Consider the following 13,364-nt stretch of genomic DNA (forward strand, 5'->3'; position numbering starts at 1 on the left):
GAAAAGAAAAAAAACAGTTAATAACGATATTTTTTCCTTAGGGTATCAATATTCATTTAGCTAAAAAGATGATTGAAGATCGAAGTAGAGACTACATGAATGCTAGACGTGTAGCAAAGGTATGAAATTCTATGGGCTACTTAATTTAATGTTACTGAATTATTAAAATAATTAGCAAAGCTGTCCCATCTGGTATTACTCTTGATATTTTAAATCATTTGAGTCTTAATTAATGACAGCTAATTATAGCTAATTGATATTTGTCTGAGTTGATGATTTTTGGTTTTGATTCGTTTTATTGAGGACAGGATCTTTTTATGTAACAATGTCTGTCCTGGAACTCATAAAACAAACCAGAATGGCCTCACACTCATACAGATCAATTTGCCTGGCAAAATGATATAGTTAAATTAAAATAGTTATTTAAGTTATATTAAATGGCAAACTATTTGTTGGACTTGGAAAAAATTGTGTGTGTGTGTGTGTGTGTGTGTGTGTGTGTGTGTGTGTGTGTACTGGGCATTATCTAACCTAAGGATTCCCATACATTAGGAAAAGTTTTACTACTGAGTCACATCCCCAGTCCAAAAAGTATTTTGTTTGTTTGTTTGGTTGGTTTTGTAACAGAGTCTTGCTATGTAGTGCTGACTGCCTTGATGTAGCCCAGGCTCCCCTTGAATTCACAATGCTCTTCCTGTGTCAGCAGCTTCCCAAGTGTTAGAATTATAGGCATGAGCCATCATGCTTGGCTAAAAATATTTTTCAAAACAGAGATTTGCATAGAATTATTGAAGTAGTTGATACTTTCCCTTCATCTTTGCTTATCTGAAAATTGTGTTACTCTGCAGTCAGTGCACTTATAAAATACCATAGCTCTGTGGGACAGATTTTGTGCTGTATACATACCTTTCTATTCATTGGGGAAATAGCCCAATAATACAAAAGCTACTAGTTTCTGCCACGTTGTCAATAACAACGCTACCAAATCTCACTCGTGCTATCTTCTACATCACCCTTCCTGCAGAGAGGCCCTCATACACTGCCTGCAGAGATAGTCTGTGAGTATTCTGTGCACCACTCCTAGGCGTCTGGATTTGTTTTGTGATATTCTATTATGCCTTTTCTTACTCTTGTGTTTTGTTTTGTTGTTTGTGGATGTTATTTGACTTCTGTTTCTCGAGACAGGGTCTCATATAGCCCAGGTTGGCCTTAAACCCACTGTGTATTTTAGGATAACCTTGAATTCTAAAATCACAATAACAAAGTGATATTAGGGGTAAGAGAGTAAACGTCTAAACAAAGTGTTTCCAGCCAATCAAGTAGCTCCCTTTATATCTGAGTTGGTCTGAGCTCATCAGAACCTTTCAATGCTTGTTTAGGAATACGAGACAGTGATGAAAGGTTTGGACCGCAATGCCCCTTCAGTGCCCCCTCAGAATACCCCTCAAGAAGCTCAGCAAGTAGACATGTGGAAGAAGTACATCCAGTGGGAGAAGAGCAACCCCCTGCGTACCGAGGACCAGACCCTCATAACAAAGCGAGGTGAGGCGGGTAGCCCGGGACCGCAGCTGCTGTGTCTGGGGCTGTTCAGTCCTAGCCTCCAGGATTAGCCCAGCGCGGCGCTGCTCCTCCCACGCACTCTTGCCTATTGCTCTACAGGTCAGTGGCTTCCAGCTCACTGTAGACCCCAATGACCTCCAACTCATTAACCTCCGTATTAGCTTCCTGGGTCACAGGAATGCACTACCACGAGGCTGGGGGTTGGTTTTGTTGTTGTTGCTTTTGTTTGTTTGTTTTCTGAACTTTTTGTTTTTCTACTTGTGTTTTTTTTTTATTCATAATCATTTCTATAGATCCATCTTCATGATCAGTTTCCCCTTATTTTATTATCTTCAATCTGATGTTAAAATAATCCAGCAAATTGTTCATTTTATATACTGTACTTTTTAGTTCTATGAATTTCCAGGAAATTTTTATAATTTTAATTTCTCTATTGAGATTCATATGTCACAATGTGTGTTTGTTTTGTTTTGCTTTTTAATTTTAATTTTTAACTGTATGCGTGTATGTATGTTTAAATATATATATATATATATATATATATATATATATATATATATATATATGGATGTTTTGACCAAGGGAATGTCTTTATATCACTTATAGGCCTGGTATTCTAAGAGACCCAAAGAGGCCATTGAATGCTCTGGAATTGGAGTTACAGATAGTTATGAGCTGCTATGTGGGTGTTGAGAATCGAACCCAGGTTGTCTGCAAAAACAAGCGCTCTTACTCTCTGCGCCTTCTCTTCAGCCTCTATATGTGTCTTTAGATCCTTGAGTAGGATTATTGCAGTAGAGTCCTCATTGGATCATCCCTTCAGACAGTGGGCCATCATGAGCTTGGTTTCCTTTGACTTTTAACTGTTGGTTACTTTTTCATGTTTTGTTACCCATATAATTTTTTTCTTTAAACATTTTATGAATGTTTGAATAATAAAGACTAGATTCTGTTGTCTTCTTTGAAGAATACTGAGGGCTTTTTTTAAAGGAAGTTGAATTATCATCTGTTTGGACTTTGTATGATATGAACTTCACCTTTGCCCATGGCCCAGTCTGCTCTGACTCCTGCTTCATTCTGCAATGCGCTTAATACTGGGTGTGTGTGTGTGTGTGTGTGTGTGTGTGTGTGTGTGTGTGTGTGTGTGTGTGTTTCTGTTGTTTTTGCTGCTGTTATTGCTTTTGTTGTTGTGGCTTGGGTTTTTTGGGGGGCTTGCCTTCAGTTTTATTACATAATATATGTATATGAAGACACATACATATAGACACATGGGTGAAGATAGAGAAGTGCCAGGAATTTAGCATGTATGTATATGCTAAGCTAAGCAGATGCTCTGTCAAAGAGATGCTTTCTGTTTTCAGTTTATAATCTCAGAAGAGCTAGTCTTTTTGGTTTTTTTCTGTTGTCATTGTTTTTGTTTTGCTTTATTTTTTATTTCTTGTTTTTCAAGACAGAGTTTCTCTTTTTTAACATCCCTAGCTGTCCTGAACTCACTTTGTAGTCAAGGCTGGCCTCAAACTCACCAAAATCCATCTACCTCTGCCTCCCAAGTGCTGGGATAAAAGGTGTGCACCACCGTCACCCACCCAGAAGGGTTAGTTTTGTACAAATCACTGTTACTGCTGGATTGGCACCTCACTGAATTCTTCAACTTTGCAGGTTCACCTAATTAATGGCAGTACTGTTTCTTTGCCTACATCTATTTTGGAGGCTTGGAAATTAAAGCCAGAACCACCTGCACGCCAAACAAGAATTGTACCACCGAGTCACATTTTTGGCAACCTCTGCTGATTTGTATACACTCTTCCCTTTGTTGTTCCATTGACCAGCTTCTGCCCCTCTGGTCTTCAGATAACAGTCACTTAGTGAAGTCACTCAGGCTTGCTTTCTTCCTGTGTTTGTCTCCTATAGGGGTGTGTGTGTGTGTGTGTGTGTGTGTGTGTGTGTGTGTGTGTGTGTGGTGGTGGTGGTCAGAGGACTTTGATAATGGCTGTCCTCTGCGTAGACTATGTCCTTCTTAAATGTTGGAACCAACTATCCCTCATCGTTAAAGACCATGCCTGAGTCTAATGATGCAGCTGAGGTGATTATGATGGCAATGTGTGTTTGTCTTCCCTAGTTATGTTTGCCTATGAACAGTGCCTACTTGTGCTGGGCCATCACCCTGATATCTGGTATGAAGCTGCCCAGTATCTGGAACAGTCGAGTAAGCTGCTCGCAGAAAAGGGGGTGCGTATCCCTCCCATTCCTCTCTTTCCTTTTGTGACTTTGATATAGCAGTAAGAGTAACTGACAAAATGTAACATCAATTTTAGTAATAAAGTGTAATATAGTCTATGCTTAAATACATACATGTGTAACATTAAATTCAGAGGGGAACTATTTGGGAGGTAGGAGGAGAGGCTAGACAAGGTTGGGTAGAGTATAAGGAAAGTACAGCGGTAGACATGGGTGAAAATACCATAATAAAACTCATTATTTTATATGCAAAATATATTAAAAAGTTTTTTTTTCTTTTCTTTTCTTTTTTTCGGAGCTGGGGACCGAACCCAGGGCCTTGCACTTGCTAGGCAAGCACTCTACCACTGAGCTAAATCCCCAACCCAAAAAGTTTATATATAAGAAGTATATGTTGACAATCTAAGCTTGCCAAGTGCTGGCACTCGCCTTTAACCCCAGCCCTTGGGATGCAGAGGCCTGTGGATCTCTGAGTTCAAGAGCAGTCTGCTCTAGAGTCAGTACCAAGATAATCAGGGATACACAGAGAAACCCTGTCTGGAAAAAACAAAAAAGAAAAGGAAATATTTAAACTTATATCAGGATGAACTTTAGTAACACTCATAATTCCTTAGAATTAAAATATGGCTTTTAAAACTGTGTCAAAGTGACTGTTGTTTGAAGCACTAAATGGTAACTGACTTAAGTATGGGAGCTGGGGTGCAGCTGGGCAGTAGAGGCCCTGGCTCAAGCCCTAGAGACTCCCCTCTGCCCAGCACACGGAGAAGTCCTTAACACCAGTGCGCATTTGTTTTCACAGCACGTGCGTCTTAGAGTGCACGCTGCCCCATCTTTACCCTTTCAGCTACTTATACCTTACTGAGGATCCTTTTCCTCCTAGGATATGAACAATGCCAAATTATTTAGTGATGAAGCTGCTAATATATATGAACGAGCCATCAGCACTTTATTAAAGAAGAACATGCTCCTTTACTTTGCATATGCAGATTATGAAGAGGTGAGAAGAGTCAGCAGACTCGGAACTCTGTGTGTGTGTGTGTGTGTGTGTGCGTGCGTGCATGCGTGCGTGTGTGTGTCTGTCTGTCTGTCTGCCTGGCTGGCTGGCTGTCTGTCTCTGTCAGTGTCTGTGTGTATAGCCCTCACACTCACGGCTCTTCCTAAACTTGGTGAATACTCATATCTACTGCTTACAATTTTACTCCAGGACTAAAACTTTTTTCTGGTAGCATCTTTGTTTTTGTAGCCAGAGATGGTAACAACAAACAGTTGTTAGTCCTCGAGTTCATATGAGTTTATGTGAAGTGTTGGTGCCATTGTGTGTGCTATGAATAGGAGTGCAGTCTTCAGGTTCCTTAAAGCTCAGATTTGCTCGTTTGTGAGTATATACTATGTTCACTTCTCTGCCACTTTAGAGTCGCATGAAGTACGAGAAAGTTCACAGTATATATAACAGACTGCTGGCAATTGAGGACATTGACCCCACCTTGGTGAGTAACCTAACTCTTTCCCACCACCATTATCTGACCTAACATAGCAAACATTTAATTGTTACATACAAGAGTCTTTGTTCTGATATCTTATTAGATCCTGGGGCCCTCTAAATAAAACACTGCTGGGCATTGTGGCTCACACTTGTAATCTCAGTGTTTGGGAAGTGGAGACAGAAGGAGCAGGAGTTCAAGGTCATCTTTGAATATATAGTTATCGGAGTCTACAGAGGGAATTCCAGGTTCTGAACCGGCAAGGCTACACAAAAAAGCTTTATCTTATAAAATACAAAAAAGGATTAGTGGTGATTATTGTATGACCTTCTGATGATAATAAAAAGAAGAAAAAAATCACTGCATTATACCCTTTAGAACAATTTTGTGTTATGTAAATTATGTCACAATAAAAATTAGCACGTGTCCCTAACACCTAGGGGAAAGTAGCTTATAACTGTACTCTGTAGTTTCTTATACTAGAAACATTGGCCTACAACTCAGTGCCTTGGTACTAGATACTGTGAAGAGTATATTCCAATTTATATAATACAAATATTTTATTTTCTCATAGGTATATATCCAATATATGAAATTTGCAAGGAGAGCAGAAGGTATCAAATCTGGAAGAATGATATTTAAAAAGGCAAGAGAGGATGCGAGAACCCGTCATCACGTCTATGTGACCGCAGCGCTCATGGAGTATTACTGCAGTAAGGTGAGCACTGCTTACATGAGGATGAGGTCATTGATCCCAGCACTGTAGGCAGAGGCAGGCACATGTCAGTGTGAATTCTCTGCCAGCGATTTACATAGTAAATCTCCTTACCCTCCCCTTCTACTTTAAGTAATCAATTGCTCCATTTTGTAAAGGTCTTAAGCTTATCTACATAAAATTATATTGAACATTATTCAACTCAATTGCTTGCTTATTTATGCCTTATTAAGCTCATATTTCTTTTTTCTTTTTTGATTGATTGGTCATCTCCTGTAGCTGATTGAACCCAGGGCCTCCTGCATCCTAGATAAGCTCTCATATTTTCTCAGGGTGTTGGAGGGCAGTGTTCAGGGTTGGAACTTGATGAGCAAGTGCTCACCGCTGAGTGACCGACTGCAGGTCACCCCTTGGCTGTTCCTGTTTGTTCACTGGGTTTTGTTTTGTTCTGAAGCACATGTCACTAAGTTTCTCAGTCTGGTCTCACACTTTCCATCTTCCAGCTTTTAGTACCCAGGTCTAGGACTACAGGCAGTGAACCACCACAAGCAACTGTGGTAAATGTCTTAGACAGGTGTTGACATTGGCTACTTGGCTGTTTTGTTTTGTTTATGGTGGTGCTGGGGTTGACTGAGGGCTTTGAGCAGTCTGGGCAAGTTCTACCTCCAAGCTATGCCCAGCGCCTTCTCACTTTAAAAGGACAGGTTCTTGTTTCATTCCCTAGGCTGGCCATGAAGTATAAGCATAAAACTCATATTCCGAACTTAACCCCTCGGTTGTTTTTTATTTAGCTCACCCATTTTAATTCTTCTGTGCTTTGTCATATTTAGAGGTTGTGAGAATATTTATTGTTTTTTATTTGTTTGGTTTTTATTTTGAAAAGGTGTCTTGCTATGTAAGCTAAAATGACCTTGAATTTGTGACAATCCTCCCGCCTCCTAGTCTCCACTGCTGGGATTATAGGTGTGCACCACCATGCCTATTATATTCTGTAGTCTAAAGATTCTTTTGCATACATTGTCTGGCATTTCAAAGAAACCAGTACTGTCTTTACTTCTAGGACAAATCTGTTGCCTTTAAGATTTTTGAATTGGGACTAAAGAAATATGGAGATATTCCAGAGTATGTTTTGGCTTATATTGACTATCTCTCTCACCTCAATGGTAAGTTGATTCCAGAATTCCAGAATATCTGTCATGGTTTGTGTGTGTGTGTGTGTGTGTGTGTGTGTGTGTGTGTGTGTGTGTGTTTGTGTAAGAGCCACTTACTGGTCTTTTACCTGTATGTTATGTCTATGTACTAATGTTTTCGTTGCCCTTGGAGGCCAGAAGAAGGTATAGAATCTTCTAGAACTGAAGTTACAGTCAGCTGTCAGCTGCCATGCGGGTGCTGGGAATCAAACATACATGTATGTGTTTATGTGTGTGTGTAGGGTTTATTAGAATGATTTACAGGCTATGGTCCCCTTCTCCAACAATGGCTGTCTACCAAGGGAAGTCCAAGAATCCAATAGTTCTTAAGTTCATGAGGCTGGATGTCTCAGCTGCTCCTCAGTATGTGCCAGAAGCCTGAAGAAATAGGCTCTAATGCCAGTAAAGGAAAGGACTATCCAGTAAAACCGAGACCAGGCTGGCAAAGAGTGATGGCCTCTTCCATGTCGTTATATAGGCTGCCGCCATAAGGTGTGGTCCAAATTAAAGATGGACAGCCCTACCTCATAGCTCTGGGTTAAAAGAAAAAAATTTCTCACAGGTATACCCAGCCACTTGGCTTTTAGTTAATTCCAGATGTAGTCAAGGTACCAACCCACAGAAGCCATCACAGCAAGCATTCTACCAACCAAGCTGTCACCAGTCCTACCGACCATGTATTCATGCTTCCTGAATGATGGTAGATTGTTTGACTATCCAGAGTGGTTTGAATCAGGAAAGAGCTACCACAACTGGTGAAGCTGCAGTGTCCGTCAGGAGACAGAGCTGTCTGTGTTGTTCTCTGGCCACTCTGTGCAACTCATCTCTTGTCTCCTAGGGGTAAATAGATATTTAAAACCTCTCCAGCTAGTAATGTAACAGTAGATGGGTTAGAAGTCTGTAACCCCCAAACCCAAAACTACTTGTGAGGTTATGGGGCGAAGTTTTAAAAGAAGCGTGTTCACTGACACCTTTATTTTCCCACTCTGCTGGAGTAATAGTAATATAACCATTTTCATGCTAGGTAAGTACCCATTCATGTGTGTCTCCATAAGATTATTATTAGTATTGATAGTTCAGGATATATAAATGGGGGGGGGGCAACTGGGAGACCTGGAGAAGTGACCCAGTAGTTAAGAACATTGTTTGGGGGCTGGGGATTTAGCTCAGTGGTAGAGCGCTTACCTAGGAAGCGCAAGGCCCTGGGTTCGGTCCCCAGCTCCGAAAAAAAGAACCAAAAAAAAAAAAGAACATTGTTTGCTCTTGCAAGGGCACAGGTTTGATTTTCAGCAACCACATGGTAGCTCGTGGGTATTCCTAACTCCAGTTCTAGGGGATCCAGAAGGCATGTACATGTACATATACATTTATGCAGGCGGAGCAGCCATAGACAGAAAATAAATCTAAAAAATAAAACAATCTCGTATGAAAGTTGTTTTAAGAAAACTTGCACTTACTTGTACATGAGATTGGTGTGTAAACTTAACTGTAGTTCTACCACTGGCAGTGAGGTTATACCCTTCGTAAGACTGAGAAAATCAAGTTGGGCTTTTGCATGCATTTGATGTATACATGGGTATATATAATGTATATATGGGCAGCAGTAATTGTGTCTAATGGTGGAGGTGAATGGGAAAGCTCCAGAGCTGTTCTGAGGCTTCGGAGCATCTAGACTATTAGTCATCGAGCAAAATGAGTGTGCCTGTGCTAACCAGCATAAATGCCAGATTCCAGAGATTTAATTCTAACAAAAGTAAATAACGTGAAATATTGTTGTGATTTTCATATTGTTTACATGTTGAAAAGACAGTTAGGATGTGCTTGGCTATCCTTAAGATTAATTTTACCCTCTCAGAATGGCTAGCAGGGTTCTAAATGCCATTCTGCTGCATCCCACTGTGTGGCTGTGCTAGCCTAAGGATTCACAGGAAACATGAGCCAGATAGAGAGGAAGGAAAACGTCCTTTTAGCTAGAGAACATGGTGAGCATTGATCAGGGAGGAGACTCTGTGAGATAGAGTAAAAGGGGTGTTTAGAGCAAAGCTGCGCTAAAGCAAAGATAAAGGTAATATTTAATAACAGTTTTTAAATATGGGGCTGGGAAGATGGCTCAGCAGGTAAGAGCCCTGGCTGCTCTTCTAAGGGACCCAGACTTGAGTCTCAGCACCCACATTGTGGCTCACAACTCCAGTGTCAGGGGACCCAACACCCTCTTCTGACCCCCACAGGGATTGAATGCAAGTAGTGCACAGACACAAATGCAGGAGAAACACTCAGACACAACATAAAAATAAGTTAAATTAAAATGTAAAAATATATCAAGTCATTTAATGTAGTGCATCTGTCTTGATGCCATCTTGTTTGGCTAAATTCATTTAATCTTTAATCTCTTATGAGTTATCTTGCATATGCACAGATAGTAAATTGAATGTCTGTGTTAATAAAATAAAAACCAGTCATGATGAAGGATTTAAACAAAATTTTGTGCTATAATTTAGATATCATGATTCTACTCATTTTAACTGATCAGTTCAATTATTATTGCTATATTCTTAAGTTCTTTTTAAAGATCCCTTGAATTACCAAGAAAATTCCTGCTTTCACTTACAAATGAACTCCTAATACTTAAAAATCTAAGATAGTATTTCTTATTAGTTTTGAAAGGCAAAAATAAGACATCTGGTTCAGTCCTCACTGCAATTTGCATTGTACTGTGTATAAACCAGGCCTCAGTTGAAGGTCAAAAGACCTGGCTTCTGGTAACAATGAGCCAAGCCAGTCAGGCGGGGAGTGCTTGTTTGTTTGTTTGCTTGTCTGAAACAGGGGTCTGTGTACCTCTGGCTAGCCTGAACTCAAAATGTAGACCAGGCTGGCCTAGAACTCACAGAGATCTGTCTCTGCTTTCTGACTTGTGGGATTAAATAAAGTCTGGCAAACTCAGTGATTTTGAACCTGCAAATTTCCTTATCTGTAAAAATCATTTATGACAAAGTCATTTTTCTGCATTAGATTTTTGTGGGATTAACTGAGATAAAGCTTGGGACTTTGTTCTGCTTTGCACTTAAAAAATAATTATTGAACTGTAAAGCTTTCTTTGATTTAACATTTAAACTTTCTAAAATACCCTAGAGGACAATAACACCCGAGTTCTGTTTGAAAGAGTCTTGACGTCTGGAAGCCTTCCTCCCGAGAAGTCCGGGTAAGCCATGTGGATGTATGACTGTGATGTGTGAGCTCTGATGTATGACCGCTGACATGTGAGGGGTGCTTGAGTGTGAGTCTGGCTAAGTCATGCAGGGTGTGTGATCGCTGATATGTAATGGATGCTTGAGTGTGAGTTTCAGAGAAATTTCTTTTCTCATTTTACCTACTTGCAATATTTTCATACTTGCTTAAGCTTACATTTTTATTTTATATATTTTATATATTTTTTCTACTTTTTCTATATTTCTAGAACTTCGTATATTAGCATTCTGAAATTTATTTCACTAGTGAAATACAGAGGCTCTTTTATACTGAAAGCTGGTTTTCTGTGTTACATCCCCACTGTATGGCTTTGACTGAGAGAATGACATGGTATAGTGGCACAGCCAGCGTATTCACTTCCAGGCTCACCCACCTAGACAGTTGGGCATTCTCCCTAATCCTCACCAGCTCACTCATTCACAAACATGTCTTCCAGTGTGAGGGTTCGGCAGGATTCTGTTCCTGGTACTTTATTGATACCCAGGATCTTACTTTGGGTGCCTGTGGCACTTACGTAATCTGAGAACATTAAAACAGTGGTTTGTACTGCCAGGCGGTAGTGGACAAGCCTTTAATCCCAGTCTAGAGGCAGAGGCAGGCAGATCTCTGAGTTGAAGGCCAGCCTGGTGCACAGAGTGAGTTCCAGGGACAGCCAAGACAGAGAAATCCTGTCTCAGAGAAAAATCAAACCAAACAAAGCAAACAAGACAGTGATGTGTGTAGTTTGGCTGCAGTGAGTCAATATTATATATTAGATTTTGGAATATAGTTTTATTCATACATTAAATGAAGAATATCTTCTGAAACATAATTTATCCCACTAAGCAAAACAATGAAGCCACATACACGAAACATTATAAAGGTCTGTCAAGGTCCCTTTTCCACAGAGTTTATCTCCTTCTGATGCCTTTTATTTACCTCAAGTAGGAAGATAATAATCGTGTGTGTGTGTGTGTGTGTGTGTGTGTGTGTGTGTTCCCAACTCAGGAAAGAACTTTAATGTCCAAATATTTGGGTAAAGTGTTGTGTTGTGGTTGTACTTGACTTTCAAATATTTAAGAAAAAATAAAATTAAACAAATACGGTGAAATACAATTATTAAACCTAATAGAAGACACATATTCATTATATTATCCTATTTCTCTGTTATTTGGAGATCTTTATTTTAAAACAACTTCTGTGACTGAGTACTGGTTTTATTTACTTTCCTACAGAGAAATCTGGGCTCGGTTTCTAGCTTTTGAAAGCAACATTGGTGATTTAGCTAGTATTCTCAAAGTGGAGAAAAGACGCTTTACAGCGTTCAGAGAAGAGTATGAAGGCAAAGAAACAGCTTTATTGGTAGACAGATACAAGTTTATGGATTTATACCCTTGTTCTGCAAGTGAACTCAAAGCACTGGGCTACAAGGTATGTACTCAGCAGCAAGATGGCCGCAGTGTTCCCCTTCCCCTACGGTTTCAGGAGTCCATGCACTGCACAGTTTTCATTCTACGGTCAATTCTTTACTCTGTTGCTACTAAGACAAAAATATTTCATTGACTTTATTTATTTTGTTGTTGTTTATGGAAATCACAAGTAACAAAAAAATGGAAATTAAACATTTGAGAGCAAATAAATGCTTCCATTGTGTGCCTGGGATTGTCAGTGCCTTGTGTCTGACAGATGATGGAGAAAAGTCTTAATGTAATCCTTAATATAATTATCTTAAAATAATTCTTATCAACTGATGAGTATTTTTGATAGAACTTCAACTAAACATATTTACTGTTGTATATTTTGTCAAGATATCAAAAAGGACATAGCTAGGCTTGGGGTACACGCACACCTGTAAACCTTGGATTTATAAACTGGAAGCCAGGAGGTTTGCAAAGCCAGCCTAGGCTATACAAGCAAAGCAAAACCCGTGTTCTTGTGAGGTCTGCAGCTTTCTACAGCAGCCCATAGGGGAACTGGCTTTTCTAAGCGTCATCCATGTAGATGCCTGACTCATAAGGAAATTAGTTTAGTCCCTGAACCCTAATATTCTTAAAGCCTCAGAAATAGCCCTTGTACAAAAAATCATTGCTCTATCATTTGTCGGCCTTTCTGTTCCATTCACATGAACAGAGGTCAAGGTGGACACCCAGGTGGAACTGTATGTGCACGACTCTTGGCTTGGTCCCTTTACATCATCTGGCAGGAGGATATCCGTGGCCATCAGTCTTTTCCCCACTGCCCTCTTTTAGTCTGAGTCTCACTGTCTGTCTGAACCAGACTAGAAAACTTTGAAAAGAATTATACATAATTAGCTTTAGACCTTTTCTTTGATGGATGTTCCAGATCTGTGCTAGCCCCATAGTCCTGTTCTGAAGGGATTCCTAATAATCCATATTCTACTGTTAAAAAATGAACAGTTTTTACCTCTATCTTCTTTTTCAGTGCAAAACTAGATATATTAAGAATTATTAGTGCTTGCCTAGCAAGTGCAAGGCCCTGGGTTCGGTCCCCAGCTCCGAAAAAAAGGAAAAAAAAAAAAAAGAATTATTAGAGAAGACCATTTTTTTTCCCTAGGATAAAAATGGTTTTGAAGAGTTTAATGAAAATAAAGAGAGCCAACAAGATGGTTTAGTAGGTAAAGGGGCTTGCCACTAAGCCGGTTGACTTGAGTTCAGTCCCTGGAACCCACATGATGGAAAGAGAGAACCAACTCCCACCAGCTTAAACTCTTGACAAGCACATGTACACTTACGTGCATGGTACACACATGTAAATATAATTTTAAAAAAGATTTGAGAAGACAAATCATTGCTAGACTTGGTGGTATACTCCTTTAATCCCAGAATTCCTCAGACACAGGCAAGTGTGTTTCTTAGTTTTTCTAAACTCAAGGCCAGCCTGCCAGAGCTAAATAAATAGTATGCCCCTATCTCGGAAAAAGGGTGGGGTTGACTA

The 13,364-nt window shown here is 39.8% G+C and overlaps 2 protein-coding genes across 2 annotated transcripts in view; one reads left to right on the plus strand and one right to left on the minus strand.

Annotated features, from left to right (window-relative positions):
• Cstf3 (cleavage stimulation factor subunit 3) overlaps nt 1-12,064 on the plus strand; it is a 71,249-nt gene extending 59,185 nt beyond the window's left edge. The window contains exons 9-17 of the mRNA NM_001077672.1: nt 42-119; nt 1,380-1,542; nt 3,680-3,789; nt 4,679-4,795; nt 5,211-5,285; nt 5,854-5,997; nt 7,055-7,157; nt 10,314-10,383; nt 11,645-12,064. Coding sequence (NP_001071140.1) covers nt 42-119; nt 1,380-1,542; nt 3,680-3,789; nt 4,679-4,795; nt 5,211-5,285; nt 5,854-5,997; nt 7,055-7,157; nt 10,314-10,383; nt 11,645-11,972 — 1,188 coding nt within the window. The 3' untranslated portion in view covers nt 11,973-12,064. The remainder of the gene's footprint in view (nt 1-41; nt 120-1,379; nt 1,543-3,679; nt 3,790-4,678; nt 4,796-5,210; nt 5,286-5,853; nt 5,998-7,054; nt 7,158-10,313; nt 10,384-11,644) is intronic.
• Tcp11l1 (t-complex 11 like 1) overlaps nt 1-13,364 on the minus strand; it is a 68,767-nt gene that overhangs the window by 1,689 nt on the left and 53,714 nt on the right. The gene's annotated exons all lie outside the window — the stretch shown is intronic.

Source organism: Rattus norvegicus, chromosome 3, assembly GCF_036323735.1.
Source record: "Rattus norvegicus strain BN/NHsdMcwi chromosome 3, GRCr8, whole genome shotgun sequence".
NCBI lineage: Eukaryota > Metazoa > Chordata > Mammalia > Rodentia > Muridae > Rattus > Rattus norvegicus.